The 16,009-nt window shown below is 37.8% G+C and overlaps 1 protein-coding gene across 1 annotated transcript in view; it reads right to left on the bottom strand.

Moving 5' to 3' along the window:
- Window positions 1-9,972: 9,972 nt before the first annotated feature.
- The window catches only part of Cep162 (centrosomal protein 162), an 83,853-nt gene continuing 77,816 nt past the window's right edge, over window positions 9,973-16,009 (bottom strand). Inside the window, exons 26-27 of the mRNA XM_026411356.2 lie at window positions 12,347-12,481; window positions 9,973-11,297 (exon numbers count right to left, since the gene is read on the bottom strand). Coding sequence (XP_026267141.2) covers window positions 11,088-11,297; window positions 12,347-12,481 — 345 coding nt within the window. The 3' untranslated portion in view covers window positions 9,973-11,087. The remainder of the gene's footprint in view (window positions 11,298-12,346; window positions 12,482-16,009) is intronic.

The following is a 16,009-nucleotide window of genomic DNA, read 5'->3' as shown; positions in this document are numbered from 1 at the left end:
TCCAACCTTGCCACCATGGTTGCTTTGTCCACGAGGCCATTAAGTGATGACAGGGGAAAGAGGAAGACTGGTCTTGATTATTAAAAGTTATCCTCTGCTGAGGTCACACTGTGGTGAGCATTCATAAGGGACACAAATGCCTTCATGTATTTTGCATGTTTAGAGAAATCTATACACATACTTCCTTTCCAAATAACTGTTACCAATGTTCTAGTCCTGTTTCTTCTGATTCCCTGACCATCCCAGCAACCATTGGTTACAGCCCATTACCTGGTATGTAATCACACATCTGGTTCTTTCTTCTTCTAAGTAAAGTATGCAATCAGTTGAACTCTACAAAGTTCTGCCCACTGGGAAGATTTCCCTTTGCCACTGTCCTTTAGGCATGTCCTAGAAAACAGCTGGATTATTTCAGCTGCCCCCTCTTAGGTGTTGCCTACATATTGTGTAGAACCATCTGAAAGTAAGAGTAGGATTTTGGGCATTTGGGCCACTGCTTCATGTAACATACTGTGCCTTCAGGACCTGCTTAGGTCCAACCACATATATATCCATCATCAAATGGAAGTGGTGATATATATTTATGACTTGGCAGGTTAAATAGCAAGCAGTTCATTACGGGAAGCTCAGGTTGCATAGTAACTTGCTAGCTCATGCTCAAGTGTTGAGCTTCTGCTAAGGTTTAGTAGCAGATCAAGAGTTGTCTTTCAAAAGGACAGGAGTTATCTGTGAATGATAGCAGGGTCTTGCTTCAAAATCCTAAAAGCCTATATATATTATGTATGATTCACCTATTTCAGTCAGCTTTTAGTTACTGTGACAAAAATACCCTACAAGAACAACTTAGAGGAGGAAAAGTTTTTTGGGGGGATCACAGTTTCAGAGGTCTCAATCCATAGAGGGCTGACTCCATTGCTCTGGGCCCGAGGTGAGGTATCACATCATGGGGAAAGGCCCAGCAGAGGAAAGGTACTCAGCTCAGGGAAGGAGACAGAGGAAGGAAGGGGTCACAGGAAAGATGCATCCTTCCAGGACATACCCCCCAGTGACCTATTTCCTCCAGTCAAGCCCCACCTGCTTACAGTTACCACCCAGCCAGCCCATTCAGACCAGGATATACTGATTAGGTTATAACTGTCAAAATCTAATTTACCTCTGAATGTTCTTTTATTAACAGGAGATTTGGGAAAACACCTTCTATCCAACCCATAAAAAACATGGGGCCTACCAAATACCCTAGACAGCATCTCTATTTTCCACTGAAACCTGGTACCATTGTGTCTGCTGAATCATAAGGCCCAAGGGGCAGAGCAGCCTGGATAGCACCCTGGACCTTTTGCAGAGCCTTCTTGTGTTCTGGGTCCCACTTGAAACTAGCAGGTTTCAGGTCACTTGTGATACTCCAGCCTATTTACCGTCTAAATGAGGAATATGTTGCTTCCAAAATCCTTATAGCTCCACTAGGTATTATGCCTTTGTCTTGTTGTAGAGGGGCCAGAAGAAATAACAGCCTTTACCTTAAAGGGACATCATAGCATGCCCCTTACCATGGGGGTTTCTAAAAATTTAAGTCAGGAAGAAGGTCCCTGAATTTTGGTTTGATTAATTCTCATCCCCAACACACTAATAACTTTTGAGTTTTTGCTGCTTCTTGCACCCTAGATCCAATCAGCATAATATCAGTGTAACAGACCAGTGTGATATATTGGAGAAGAAAAAAGCACCAAGATCCATGGGAACTAAATTTTGACAAAGGGATGAAGAGTGGATAACCCTAAGGTAGGACAGTGGAAGTATATCACTGTTCTTTTCCTGGTTGAAAGCTGCTTCTCATGGGTCTATTTTATAGATAGATTTGGAGAAAAAGGCATTTGCTGTATTAATGTTTCATACCAAGTGTCAGGAGATGTGTTAATTTGCTCAAGTAATAAAATAACATCTGGTACAGCAGCAATAATTGGAATTACCACCTGGTTAAGCTTGTGATGATCCAATGTCATTCTCCAAGGTCCATCTATCTTCCACACAGGCCAATTAGAGTTGAATGGGAATCAGTGGGGATCGCCAGCCACTCCAGTGCATTTAGGTCCTTGATGGTGACACTGCTCTCTGTAGTCCCCCCAGGTGTCTGGAGCTACCCTGGACAGGAGCTATGTACACATATGTAAGCCCTGAGTAAAAGAGCTACTGGATTGGTATTGTACCCATTGCAATGCAAATGGACTTTACCTCAGGGCTTGGATAAGAAAAATGTGGGAGTGGGCATCACTGATGGGGTTGAATCACACCCACCTGTTTGTTGTAACCCTACCCTTTGTCCGTTTTGGGTCGAATGTTCCATGGAACAGCCTCCCACAATAAAACCCAAGTTTGAGGTGTGCCTTGCCTGTTTCGTGGGTTAGAGGGGCCATCACAGAACCCAAAGGAAAAGGTATTTTCCTGTTTGTGTGTCATTAATTCGTGCCAACCTAGTTCTCCTGGAGTGAATGATTTAGTCCTGTGAGGCAGCACCTCCAGGAATGCAGTATTGCTTTTTGTTTACTATTTTCCTGAACAGAGGAATCTCTAATAGCTTCCATGTGGCCTTTCCTACCATAGTAGCCCCATGCCACCAGTTGGGAAACCAATGTATGAATTCGGACAGCTGCTAAGTATGTCCAGTTATGCATTTTGGATCTAAGGAAATAACCCTACGATGGGTTCAGGGATCCACTGGATCTGTTGTGAGTCAGACCAAAGCTAAAACTCCATTGATCACCTGACCCCATAACTCTATAAACTTACTCTGATTGATGTTTTGCGTTTCTTATAATTAGTGTCAGTTAAGAGCCAGAGTCTTGTAGTCCCTGGAATGTTTGATGATGTCCTTTTCCATACTGTAAAGTTACTATGTTAAAAGGTCATATTTCCTTTTGGGGTAGAATGGGAGAAAGAGTAACAATAGGCATTTTTAGTAGTGTATAGGGGTCTTTCTTCCAAGAAAGCCAACCTCCTTTAATTCAAATGTTTCTGGGTCTATAAACTGGCATCATGTCTCAAAATTGAGAAGCCATAATTCTATTTTTATAATTCCAGTTATAGTTCTTATGTATTTGACCTGGAAGTTTTCTGCTTATAATAGATCAAATAAGAATATGGTAGATTTCTTATCTATTTCACTTCTAGAAGACCATTATTAGTGCCATAGGTCTTTATGAGTCAGGCAATTCTGATTGCTGCTTTGACTCTACTGTTTAATAAGGTAACTATGCCCCACCTGCCTTTGGTGACTGAGTCCTGCCTCTTGGTCCCTGTAGCCCTGGGATCCATTATGTTGTTTTCTGCTTGAGTGGCTGTGGTTGCCACTTATAAGGTCTGACCTAAAGATATCTTCCAGAATGCTGGGGCTCCGCCTCAGAAGCTATTTTGAGTCCCTTCCTCTAGGTTAAACTAAGAGAGATTGGGCATCTCCAATTTGCTCACAATGGGCCATCTTTTGATCCATGTTTTAGCTGACTAAACAGTTAGGAGCCCTTTATTAACTCCTTAAGGGCTACACTACATGTACAATCTCTTCTTGGTGCATATTAATAAATTTGTCTTGAACCAACTTCTTACATTATCCCATACCATTAGTATCCATTCCATACAAGTTCCTTGGATTTCTACTTGCATAACTTAGAAGATTCAAGTAGTTCTTTTGAATGCACCATACCTCTTTTTGGGTCACACTTTGTAACTCATCTTTAGGGGCTTGCTGGGATGTAAGTGAAATTATAGGTTTAGAAATGAATTGTGTGCCCTGAGGAGAATCATCATTGTCTTGCTTAGCAAATGCCTCAGGGAAGACCATTTATTATGGTTTAGGTATAAGTGCCCCCCAAAAGCTCATGTATTAGAAACATGATCTCCAATGTAGCAATATCAGAGATGAAGTGATTAGATTATGAGAGGCATAACCTAATCAGTGGATGGATTCATTTTATGGATTAACAATTTGAAAAGATTACTGAATGGTAACTGCAGGCAGGTGGGATAACTGGAGAAAGTAGGTCACTGGGAGAAAGGCCTTGGGGATTATTTCATGTCCCCTTGTCCCTCCTTCACTCTGTTTCCCAGCTGTCATGAGTCGAGCAGCTTTCCTCTGTCATTCCCTTTTACAGTGATGTTCTGCCTCATCTAGGGCCTACAGTAATGGAGCTAGCAGAATGTGGACCTCTGAAACTGTGAGCCCTCTGTTAGACCACGACGCAAGAAAAGACCACTGACTCCAATTAAAATCAAATTAAAGCAAGCTTATTATTTCGACCGGCCGGGCTGCCTTGCCCCTCAAAATCGTGGGAGCCAAGGACAGCCCCGAGGCTTCTTTGTGGCCCAGTTTTATAGCCCAAAAAGTTACACAAAATGGGGGGGGGTTACAGATAACAACATTCTGAAGAGCATAACACAAGTTTACATTTTTGCTGGCCCCGGCATCAGAATTTATGGAGATCTTAGAGACTCAGAGAGGGTCGTTGTCTGGCCAGGGAGGGCCAGAATTTATGAGGCGTCACTAAAGTTTAGGAAAGGGTTGTTATATGGTCAGGGAAAACCGGACTTGGGTGAGTTCAGGGCACGGGCAGGCATTCCAATCAGCTTTACAACATCAACTAATGGCCAGGCCATACAGACATCCTGATATTTTTACAGAAAACAGAAATGAATCCTTCATAACTTGTGACAAGCTGGCTTCTAATCTAATGAGATAATTAGGCTAGGTATATCACCCTCAACAAACTTTTCCTCTGCAAAGTTGTGCTTGTAAGGTATATATGTTACAGCAATGAAAGATGGCTAACATACCATTACTGTTTGTTCAGGTAATGCAGAATTAACCCCCTGAGGCAGATAGGAGAAAGTTGTTAGCACTGGGGTGAGAGGGGCCACTTCTGCTGGCAACGCATCAGAATTTAGGAGTTCAACATTGCCTACTTCATCAGGGCCTCTTCACACTTACTTCTCCATCACAAACTACAGCTTTCTACTGTTTCTCAAGCAACACTCTCATTTGTCTATTTATTTTTAGTTAACAGATAATAGATATTTGTGGGGTATGTGATGTGATGTTTATACACATGCGATGGAATGACTAAAGCTGATTAACATCCCCTCATTTTTTTTTTTGTGGTGAGATATTTGAAATTTACTCTTAGTAATTTTGAAATATACTTTATTTGTGATGGTTAATCTGAATCGTTACCTGGATTGGCTTAAGAGATGCTAAATATTTTAAGAGGCTTCTGGGTGTGTCAGTGAAGGTGTTTCTAGAAATGATTGGCACATGGGAAGACAAACTGAGGAGGAGCCCCACCTTAAATGTGGGCAGCACAGTCCAATGGGACAGAAGTCTGGATGGGAAAAAAGTGGTAGAAAATTAGGAAGCAGAAGCAGAAGCCATTGCAAGCTCCATTCACCTTGAGTGGCTCTTATGATTGGTGCTATGATTGCCTGAGGACATCGGACTCCAGCTCCTTCATTCTTCATAAGAAGACTCCTACCAGAAACTCTCCAGGAGGTTTCCAGGCCTTCGGGATAGACTGGGGTTCCGTCATTTGGTCCCTCTTGTTCTGAAATTCCAGCTTCTTGGACTGAGCAGCAACTGGTTCTTTGAGCTCTCTAGTCTGTAGACGACCATTGTGAGACTGTCCAGTTCCTGGTTATGTAGGGCAATTTAATTAATCTCCATTTTATAATTATCCACCCAATCCACCTACCTACTTATCTCCTGTTGGTTTTGTTTCTATAGAGAACACTCATACATTATTGTTAACTCTAAGTCAACATATTCTGCAACAGCATAATGTTCTCCAGGATCATCCTTGTCACAAATGACAGAGTATACCCAGGGCTCATTAGTATTCTGTTGTGTGTGTATGCCACATTTTCTTTATTCATTTATTTTTGATGGACACTTACGTGGATCTTGGCTGCTGTGACTAATGCTGGAATGAGCATAGAAGTGCAGATGTCTCTTCAATGAATCAATTTTATTTCCTTTGGATATACTTAGTAGTGAGATTGCTGGATCATATGGTAGTTCTATTTTTTTTTTTTTTGAGGAATCACAATATCGTTTTCCCTAATAGTTGCACTAATTTACATTTCCCAACAGTGAGTGTGGTCAGTGTTCCCTTTTCTCCACAGCCTCCCCAATGTTTTCACCTTTTTGATAATAGCCATTCTAGGGAAGTATGTGGTTTTGATTTGCATTTTTTTTAGTGATTAGTGATGCTTAGCATTTTCTCATGAACCTCGTGTTAGCTTTTCACTGCAGACAAAATATCTGACATAAGCAACTTAAAGAAAGATTTATTTTGGCTCAGTGTTTCAGAGGTTTCAGTCCATGGTTTGCTTGCTGCATTGCTTTGGGCCTGAGGTGAGGCAGAACATCATGAGAGAAGAGCATGAGGGAGGAAAGCCTGCTCTTGTGGCAGCGGGGAAGGGATTAGGGATAAGATATTGCTCAAGCCTTCCCACTCCCTTCAAACTGTAGGTTCCACCTCCTATGGTTTCCATCACCTCCCACTAATTCATCTGAGTCCATCAATGGATAAATCCACAGGCTGGGTCACGGGGACATTCTCTGTTTCCTAGCCTTCATGATCTAATCACTTCTGAAAAGTCATACCTTTGAACGTTGTTGCTTTGGAGACCAAGTCTTCAACACATAGACCTCTGGGGGACATTTCAAATCCAAATAATCATAAAGCTGTTGTCCATTTCTATCTTTTTGAGAAATATTTGTTTATTTACTTTGTTCAGTAAATTGGGTTGTTTTCTAGGTATTGAGTTGATTTTCTCATATATTGTGGATTGTCCCTTCATTTTGTTGTTTTCATTGCTGTTCAACTTTTTTTAAAAATTGCTTTTATTTTTTAAATACATGACAGCAGAATGCATCACAATTCTTATTACACATGTAGAACAAATTTTCAGATTTCTGGTTGTATACAAGGTATATTCACACCAAATTCGTGTCTTTGGATAATGATGTCTATCACAATCCACCATCATTGCTAATCCCCTGCCCCCTTCCTTTCCCTCCTACCCCTTGGCCCTATCTAGATTCTGTCTATTCCTCCCAGGCTCCCCCTCCTCCCTACCCCATTATGAATGGGGTAGGGAGAAGGGGGGATTGGCTAACTTCACTTAGCATTATCTTCTCCAACTGCATCCATTTACCTGCAAATACCATGATTTTATTCTCTTTTATTGCTGAGTATATATGCCACATTTTTTAATCCATTCATCTACTGAAGGGCATCTAGGTTGGCTCCACAATTTAGCTATTGTGAATTGTGTGCTGTGCAGCTTTTTAGTTTGATGTAATCCCATCTGTCTATTTTTGCTTCTGTTTTCTATGCTTTTGGGGTCATACCCAAGAAGTCATTGCCTAGATCAATGATTATGGAGTTTTCAGTTTTCTTGAGTGGTTTTAGTTTCAGTCCCTGTATTTATCCTTAATGAGTTGATTTTTGTATATGGTATAAGGTCCTGAATTCATTTTTCTGCATGTGGGTATCTAGTTTTCCAAACACCATTTACTGAAGAGACCATCATATTACCTTTGTGTATTCTTGGCTACTTTATTGAAAATCATGTTTGTAAAAGCTAGGTTTACTTCTGAACATTATCCTGTTTCATTGGTCAATGTGCTTGCCTTTAAGCCAATATATTGTTTTGATTACGATACCTTTGTAGTATATTTTCACATCAAGTGGTGTGAGTCCTTTAAATTTGCTCTTTTAGCTCAAGAGTCCTTTGGCTATTTGGAGTCTTGTTCCATTTGAATTTTAGGATTATTTTTTCTATTGCAGTAAATCTGCTTTGGGTAGTTTGGTCATTTAACAATATTCTTTCAACTCATGAACACAGGATATCTTCCTGTTGTATTTTCTTCAATTTCTTTCACCAATGTTTCAGTTTTTGGTATATAGACTGTTTACTTCTTTGGTTAGATGTATGCACATGTTATTTAAATTCCTTGATGTTATGGTTTAGATATGAAGTGTCCCCCCAAAGCTCCTGTGTTAATGGAGGAATATTTGAAGGTGAAATGACTGGATTGTGAGAACTGTCACCTAATCAGTTCATCCCAGTTTGCATGGGCTAGGTGGAAACATAGGCAGGTGGGTGTGGTGAGAAGAGGTGGGTAACAGCGGACATGCCTTGAAAGGGTTCATTTTCCCTGTAACCTTTCTCTCTGCTTCTTAGCCATCATAAGGTGAGCAGCATTCCTCCACCATGCCCTTCCACCATGTTGTTCTGTCTTTCCTTGGGCCCAGAGAAAAGAGTTAACCTACCATGGATGAAACCTTTGAAACCATGAGCCAAAATAAACTTTCCCTCCTCTAAGTTGTTATTGTCAGGCATTTTGGTCACAGTGACAAAAAGCTAACACACTTTGTTAAATTTATATCTTTTTAAGTTAAAACTCTTGGTCAGTGTTTTCACTTTAACAATAGACACTCTTTGAGGCTGAGAACTCTGATTCCTATTGCAAAATTCAGCCAATTCCATGACAAGGACTGTGCTTGATTTTCAGTCCTAACTTTAGGGAACTGATTCTCCCTCTGGGCACACCTAGAAGCTCTTAGATTATTTATGTAGCATCTGAGCTCCTATAGGAATTTGAATTTCTGAGTGCATCCTTTCATTATTTTGCCAGGACAACTGTAACTGTGTATGTATTTCTCATGTCCTGAGTCACTATCACTTGCCTCTTGTACATGCATGATCAGGAGTATCCAATGTAGATATTTTGTGTATCTACATAGAGTTCATGCCGTGGCTATCAGGGCTCTCTGTACTGTTGGAAATAGTCTTTAGTGTTTTTTAATAGTCTAATCACTACAAATTCCAGAAACCCCAAAACCAATTCAAGAAACTCATACTGAAATTTCAGCTCCACAAAACCATTCCTCGTATCAAAACTGTTAGGGTTCTCCAGAAAATAGGAGATCAAATAAATTATATGTTGATGGTTAGATACCAGAGAGGATTTATTACAGCAATTGGCTTATGCTATCATAGAGAACAAGTCCTATAATACACCATCTGCAAACTGGAAAACTAAATAGGCTAGTGACATATTTCAGTCCAATTTCAAAGACCTGAGAACCAGGGGGCTCCTGGTATCAGTCCTGGAGTTTGAAGGCCCAGGAAGGGGTTTTGATACCCAAGATGGCTGCCCTTGTTCCCCAAGAAAGTGAATTTGCCTTTTGCTCCATCTGGGTTCTCCTCAACTGTTTGGATGGTGCCCTTCCACACTGGGCGAGGGTGGATCTTCCTCCTTCAGTCCACTGATTCAAATACTAAACTCTTCTGGAAAAAAATCTCACATTCATACCTAAAAATAACCTATCTAATTATGGCTTAACCCAATCCAGTCAACACCTAAAATTAACCATCACAGTAGGAGAGGATCAATTATCTCTGGAGCTTTAATCTTCATGAAAGCATTCCTGTTTGAAATAGCCTAAATGTGTCTATCTTCTGTTCTGTCACCCTGAGAACAATGACTAAGACTGATGTTTTTAGTTGTAACAAATACCTCTGATGATGCTTACAGATCTTTAATCTGAAAATATACCAATCTGTGCAAAGCTTATTCCAAAATAGAACATAGGTTTACTTTTTCTGTAAGGAATTATTTGATATTCTACACTTCCTTGTGTTTCAGAACCAGCTTTTTGTGCTTGGAATAAATGACCACGTACAAGTGCAGTCAAAAGTGCAAAGGGTGGGATGGGAGCAGCTATATGCAGGTAGAACAGGCATGCTGATAAAAGACAACATACAAAAAAAAGCACACACAAGTAATAATAAAAATAAATTATTTATAACTTAAAATTCTTTCACATAAAAACAGTAAACTATAATAATTTTACTATATTTTTAGGAAAGATACATTAAAAATGTTGAATGTTAAGACAATAATTACATCCTTTATTTAATAACTTTCATACCTTACACTGGTTGCCCACAATTTCACCAAGATCTAGGTTACCAGTCCTTCATAAAGTATTTACCCTGTAATTATTATTTTATAATTGCACTTATGTAATCACTAAATACTTGGCTGTGGCTTTTCCAAATTGAAATGTGTTATAAATATATATTCTGAAGACTTTCTATGAAAAAAATTCCCAAATTCAATTTTCATTTCTTACCTTTTTAAGTGTTGCTACTACAAAATTACAAATTACACGTATAGCTCATACATTTCATTAGTGCTGGTCTAGAACTTTTAGAACAAACTGGCTAAAGCTTTGACTTATCACTCTCTCACATATTTCCTATCTGTTTTGAAAATGGAAATTGTAACATAACAGTGCAGCTACTTTTATGCATATCTGTATTTTTTCTAATGGACAGATATTTTTCAACAGAAAAGATAAAAATTATATTGTTCATAATTTTAGAATTACAAAAAATTAGGACTAGACACAGACTAAAACAATGGAAAATCAAACTCCCCTATTACTTGTTAAATGTATTTTCTACTTTCTATCAGGTTAAAGAAAAAAAGCCACCTAGAGGAAGCAGCAGAAAACTAGGAGGACATAAGAATTCACCATCTCAATTACAATTCTCATCTCAATTACTAGGGAAATTCTAACTCGGCTAGGATCCAGGAGATGTCCATGCCACTGGGCTTACAAGCTTTTACTCATTTTCATGAGAAAGAGGAAGTGTTTTTCTGTCACAAAGAAAATTAAGAATACATACTTGGTCAATAATAATGTGGCAGAGAATGTGCAATTTCTTTTTCTTTCCATTTCTAGAATGTGAGACCTTTTATAGTAAATCTTAACTAGTTATAAGCATCTGACATTAAGGAACCTGTCCATACTCATTTAAAATGTGATTAGTTAATGCTTTTTGTTAAAAACATACCATGATGCTTTTATTTACTTATTTTCCCTGTTAGTGCAGATTATTTTAAAATGTTGCTTTGGTGTTGTTTGCTTCTGGCAAACACTTAATTGTCAAAAGCTGTCTTTCCGACAACGGTACATTTTCATCCATCTTTAGACCTTTCAATGAGGTCATATGAATCTGAGTTTCTAGCAAAACTTTGGTGCATTTACTTGATTTGCAAAAGCAACTGGTACAACCACCCCCTGCCGGTGCAGCTCCCGAAGGACATCCAGTATTGAGTCTAATTCTGTGCGAAATTTGTCCAGCTCGTAATTCTTCAACTGTGCGAGTTTTTTCCATTTCTCAATTTCTTTGTTTTGCTCGGTTTCCACAACTTGGTGTGTTTGCTGTATTATCTGCAAATACAAAAGCTTCATATTATTTTTAGTTTACAATGGGAGTGAAGAACATTTCAGTCAATAAAGAGCTAAAATTGGACAATGCTGGCATTTCTCTGGGATACTCAGGCCAACCATAAAATTCTGCATGTATACATTGTTTTCTGTCTCTTAAGGGGTATATAAATTTTCATTGTTATAGACTGAATGTCTGAGTTCTCCCCAAATTTTAATGTTTTAAAAGTCCTAACCCTTGGTGTGGTTATATTTGGAGCAAAGAAATAAGACTAAATGAGGTGTCAAGGGTGGGGCCCTGATCTGATAGGACTGGTGTCCTTCTAAGAGCCATCAGAGAGCTCGCTCTCACCTGTTCTCCCTTTCCTTGGTGTGCATGCACCAAGGAAAAAGAGAACACAGAAAAGACTGCCATCTGCAAGCCGGGAACATATCTCTTACTGGAAACCAAACTGACCAGCATCTTGATCTTGGACTTTTGGCCTCCAGAACTAATGGTCGTTTTGGCCATCCTAGTACACACTATTTTGTTATGGCAGCCTGAGCAGACTACGCACTGTTCAAGCAAAGATAAATATCAGCACCTAGGCAAGTACCTTAAAACATATCATATCCTTATATATGCTATTTTAAATTTCTATCAATTTATCTGTTTATAATTAAATGTAGTAAATATATTACTAGGTATATTTTAATGATCACAATTTATTGGAAATTTGTTACAAATATTTGTTGAAATCACTTGAATATGGAATATTGTTCCCATCCATATTCCTGTTCCCTGGGTAAGATGTAAAACTTCTTAGGCACTAATCAATAATTAAGAACACAAGTTTTTTTCTTTCTCCAAATATAAGGCAAATCAACCTTCAAAGTATTTGAGATAAAGGCTTATTTTCTCTTAAAGAGCTATAATTTATTTTTTAACAAGATCAAAATAAAATAAAACACTCTAAGAAGTAACTTTTGGTAAGGGTATCTTAAAACTATAGAAAGTAAGGCACTTAAAAGTTAAGGATTATAAAATATGTAAATGTGATCTACTACTTTACCTGTTGAAGTTCCTGTTCTCGTTGCTTATGTCTCATTTCCATCTGCTTAATTTTCTTTTCTAAGCTCATGAAATGTTTCATCTCTGGTGTATGGTTTTCTTTGGCTTCTCTCAATTCTTCTAAGAGTTTTGCAATCTAAAATTTAAAGTATGAAGTAATTGAGAAACTATGATCATAAGAAAATAATTCCTTTTTAAATAGGTAATCTTAAAAATCAAGAACAATTGTATAAAATTTATCTAGACAAGAGGCATCTTGGATTCTTTGATTAATAACTTCCATTCCTTATGTTCAGGAAGTAAAAACATCTTGTTCTCACATTTCAAGAAGTTCTAGATGATTAGAGCACCTTCTCCCTCCCACATATTAATCTAGTTTAGGGGCTCAAAATGAAGTTGGGCATTTTCTTTAGTGCATTCATCCTGCTACAAAATATTAACAAGGTGATTACTGTTAGGATAAAAAGGGGCGGGGGGGAAACCATGTAAAGCACCCAACCCAGTATAGTGTCCAATGCACAGAATTCAACTCCATGTAATTTTATTTGTAATTCTCCTACTGTTGTTTAAAAATAATTTTTTTGTAGATTATTTCACAGGTAAAGATACATATATAAAGGAAAGATAATGAAAATCTGAGTTCTCTCTGTGTTGATTGCTGTCTTAGGACCTGGGGATGTAGCAATTTATCAAAGACATAGTCCCTGACCTTCTGGAGTTACAATCTAGTACAGAACCTGTGTTTTTATACCATAGCCCACATAGAAAATGGTGATGTTTAATACCACTTAGGAGTAAAAGGGAGGGGATTTTAGGGGCTTATATATTAGGCTTAGTGAAACAATTAACTGCATTTTATTTATGCCATATAATCTTGAAAAGAAATTCCATAAGGAATCAGATTCAGCTAATTGTTAACATCAAAAGGCAGTAATAAACAGTAATAAATAATTTTACCCAAAAAATGGGTAAAATTAACAAATTCAGTCATATAATATGGAAACACTATTACCTTGTAACAATGATAGTGATACTAAAAAAAAAAAAATCACAAACCTTACCTAAATTAGTTGGGGGGGGGAAAGTGAAAGTAAAAGCTAATTAAATTAGAAGCAAACGAAATATTTTAAATGTCAGCCCTGATGATATCACTAGTCACCAAAGAAACATGCAGTCTTTGAGATGATTTGCAGAAAGTGCAGAGGACTTACAGAACATGCTATAGTGATAGGTTCTGGGCATAAAATTCTTTTGTTTAAAAACAAAAACCAAACCCAACTACGATTACTGAACTAAGAAAGTTGATGTAGGCCTAGTCATACACAGAATGATCAAATGTTATTTCAATGTCTACAAACTTTTTTTGGGGGGAGGGGGGTGTTGAAGATTGAATTCAGGGCCTAGGCAAGTGCTCCACCACTAAGCTGTATCCCCAGTTCTCTAAACATTTTAGTGGATGGAAAAAAAATTTTGAGTTTTCTGTCATATAACATTCTCAGACATTTATATTTATAATATACATATTTTTACACCTGTAACCCCTTCATGGCCTTAACAGTAAAGTGAGTGTGAATTCTAATATGGTGTGTATGATGGAGAGATGGCCAAGGAGCAGTGAGTTGGTCAGTGAGGGATACCTAACTCAAAGAAGCAGCAGGCTGGGGGATTCCTAATATAGCTGTAACTGGATTGAATCCTAACTGACAAATCTTAATAGGTAAGTACTAGTGAGTCAGTGCTAGTCACTATGTTAACAACATACATTTGTGTCATTTAATTTTATTTATTGCCTGATTCCCCAAATAAAATGTAAGCTCCTCAAGAACAGGAATTTTTGTCTACTTTGTTCTCCCGAGTATTTGTAGCACCTATAGTTGTGCTAATGCTAACGTTTCTTTCTATATGTTGGTTAGTAACTGGGCAAGTTATTTCATGTTCTTAGCATCACTCTCCATCTAAAAATGAGAATAATAGTACCTAGCCTTTTGGGTTGTGGTAAGAATCAAAGTAATGCATATAAAGTACTTGGTGCAAACTAAACACTAAGTATTTATTACTATTATTATAACTCTTCTATTTTAAAAAATATTAAGTGCTAACAAAGATGTATTCTGATTGCCATGGAAAGATAACTGGATTAGCTATTATGTTAAAAAAGGCTTTAAAATCACATACATGCACATATATATAATCATATTTGTTTTTACATGTATGTACATGTAAGCATTTAACCTTCACACTATTTGTACCTTTCTATGTGTGTATGAATAGAAAAAATTCAAAATTATATAGCAACATCTATTTCTGGATAGTGGGATTATGTATAATTTATATCTAATTTATAATACTAATTAATATTAGTATAGGAAAGATTATACTGAATAATGAATATTTTACAGGAATAGAAAATAGCATCAGTAAAAAGTATGAAATTATGTGTTCCTTAGTGAACAACAGTCTCATGTTACCTTCTTAGTAGTTTATTATTTTACTAAGGGGAAAGAGTGAGTCACTTAAATGATGTCACTAAAGGTGGGTAAAACAGACGTCATTGACTGTTTGCAGAAGGTGGCTCAGGTGGGGGAGTTAAATGATCTGAGTGTAGCCCAGAGATGATTCCCACAGTTATTGCTATTTTTACCATTTTTAAAAGAGGCTGGTTTCTTTGTGTCTATATAATTTTCAATCATCAAAGATTTCCTGCTTTATAACTATTGGCATGATGAGTTTTCCTGGTTATTTTGCAGAAGGAGCTGCTAGTGACCATGAGCAATTAGTCCAGATGGTTGAATCTAATCCCGAAGGTAAAGAAGGAGATACTGGACACTGCCTCTTTAACTGACATTCCCTTCCGTTGCTTTGCTGGCAAGTCCCTGATACTGTTTTTAGGTGTTCATGTGACTCTAGGGTAAGTTCTGTTTAGTTTAAGCCCATTAACGCTGTCCAGTCTCCCTTGGAAATGATGGGTTTAGGAGTTAGAATGTGACTCAGTTCTAATTCAGAGGAAGTTAACTGGGAAAACATTAATCTGCTGGGTTATTTTTCTTATTGGCCAGAATGCAAGCTCCTTGAAGAGCATGCTCTTTCCTTTATCCAGGTACTAGGTGTGTCTAGAGTTATGTGAATCTGCTCATGAGGCTGAAGAGTGATAAATACTACAGTCTGGATCTTAAGTCCTCCTCGAAGGCCCATGTATGTATTAAAGGCTTGGTATCAAGTTTGTGGTTCTGCTGGGAGATAGTAGAAACTTAAAAATTTAATAATATTTCCACATCTTTATGGGGCACACTATGATAATCTGATACAGGTATACAATGTGTAATAAATAGGTAGAAAGTACTTGTATCTTCAAATGTGTCTTGGGAGTTTTGTACTCTTTAGTCATTTTGAAATGTTATTTTAGCTAACAGTTACTCTACTCTTCTACCGAAATCCAGAACACATTTCTGTGCATTTTGGTGTCCCTTACTGAATTTCATTCTGTCTTCCTTTTCCTTCTCGGTCTCTACTGACCAATATTCTATTCTGTTCTTCTGTAAGAATGACATTTTAGTTTCCACAAATGAGAATATGAGGTATTAGTCTTCCTATGTCTGGCTTATTTCACTTAAAATAATGATCTCTAGTTCCGTCTATGTTGCTACAAATGACAGGATTTCATTCT

This window comes from Urocitellus parryii, chromosome 8 (assembly GCF_045843805.1).
Source record: "Urocitellus parryii isolate mUroPar1 chromosome 8, mUroPar1.hap1, whole genome shotgun sequence".
Lineage (NCBI taxonomy): Eukaryota > Metazoa > Chordata > Mammalia > Rodentia > Sciuridae > Urocitellus > Urocitellus parryii.
The sequence above is the reverse complement of the archived record's forward strand: the minus strand, read 5'-3'. Positions and strand labels throughout refer to the sequence as shown.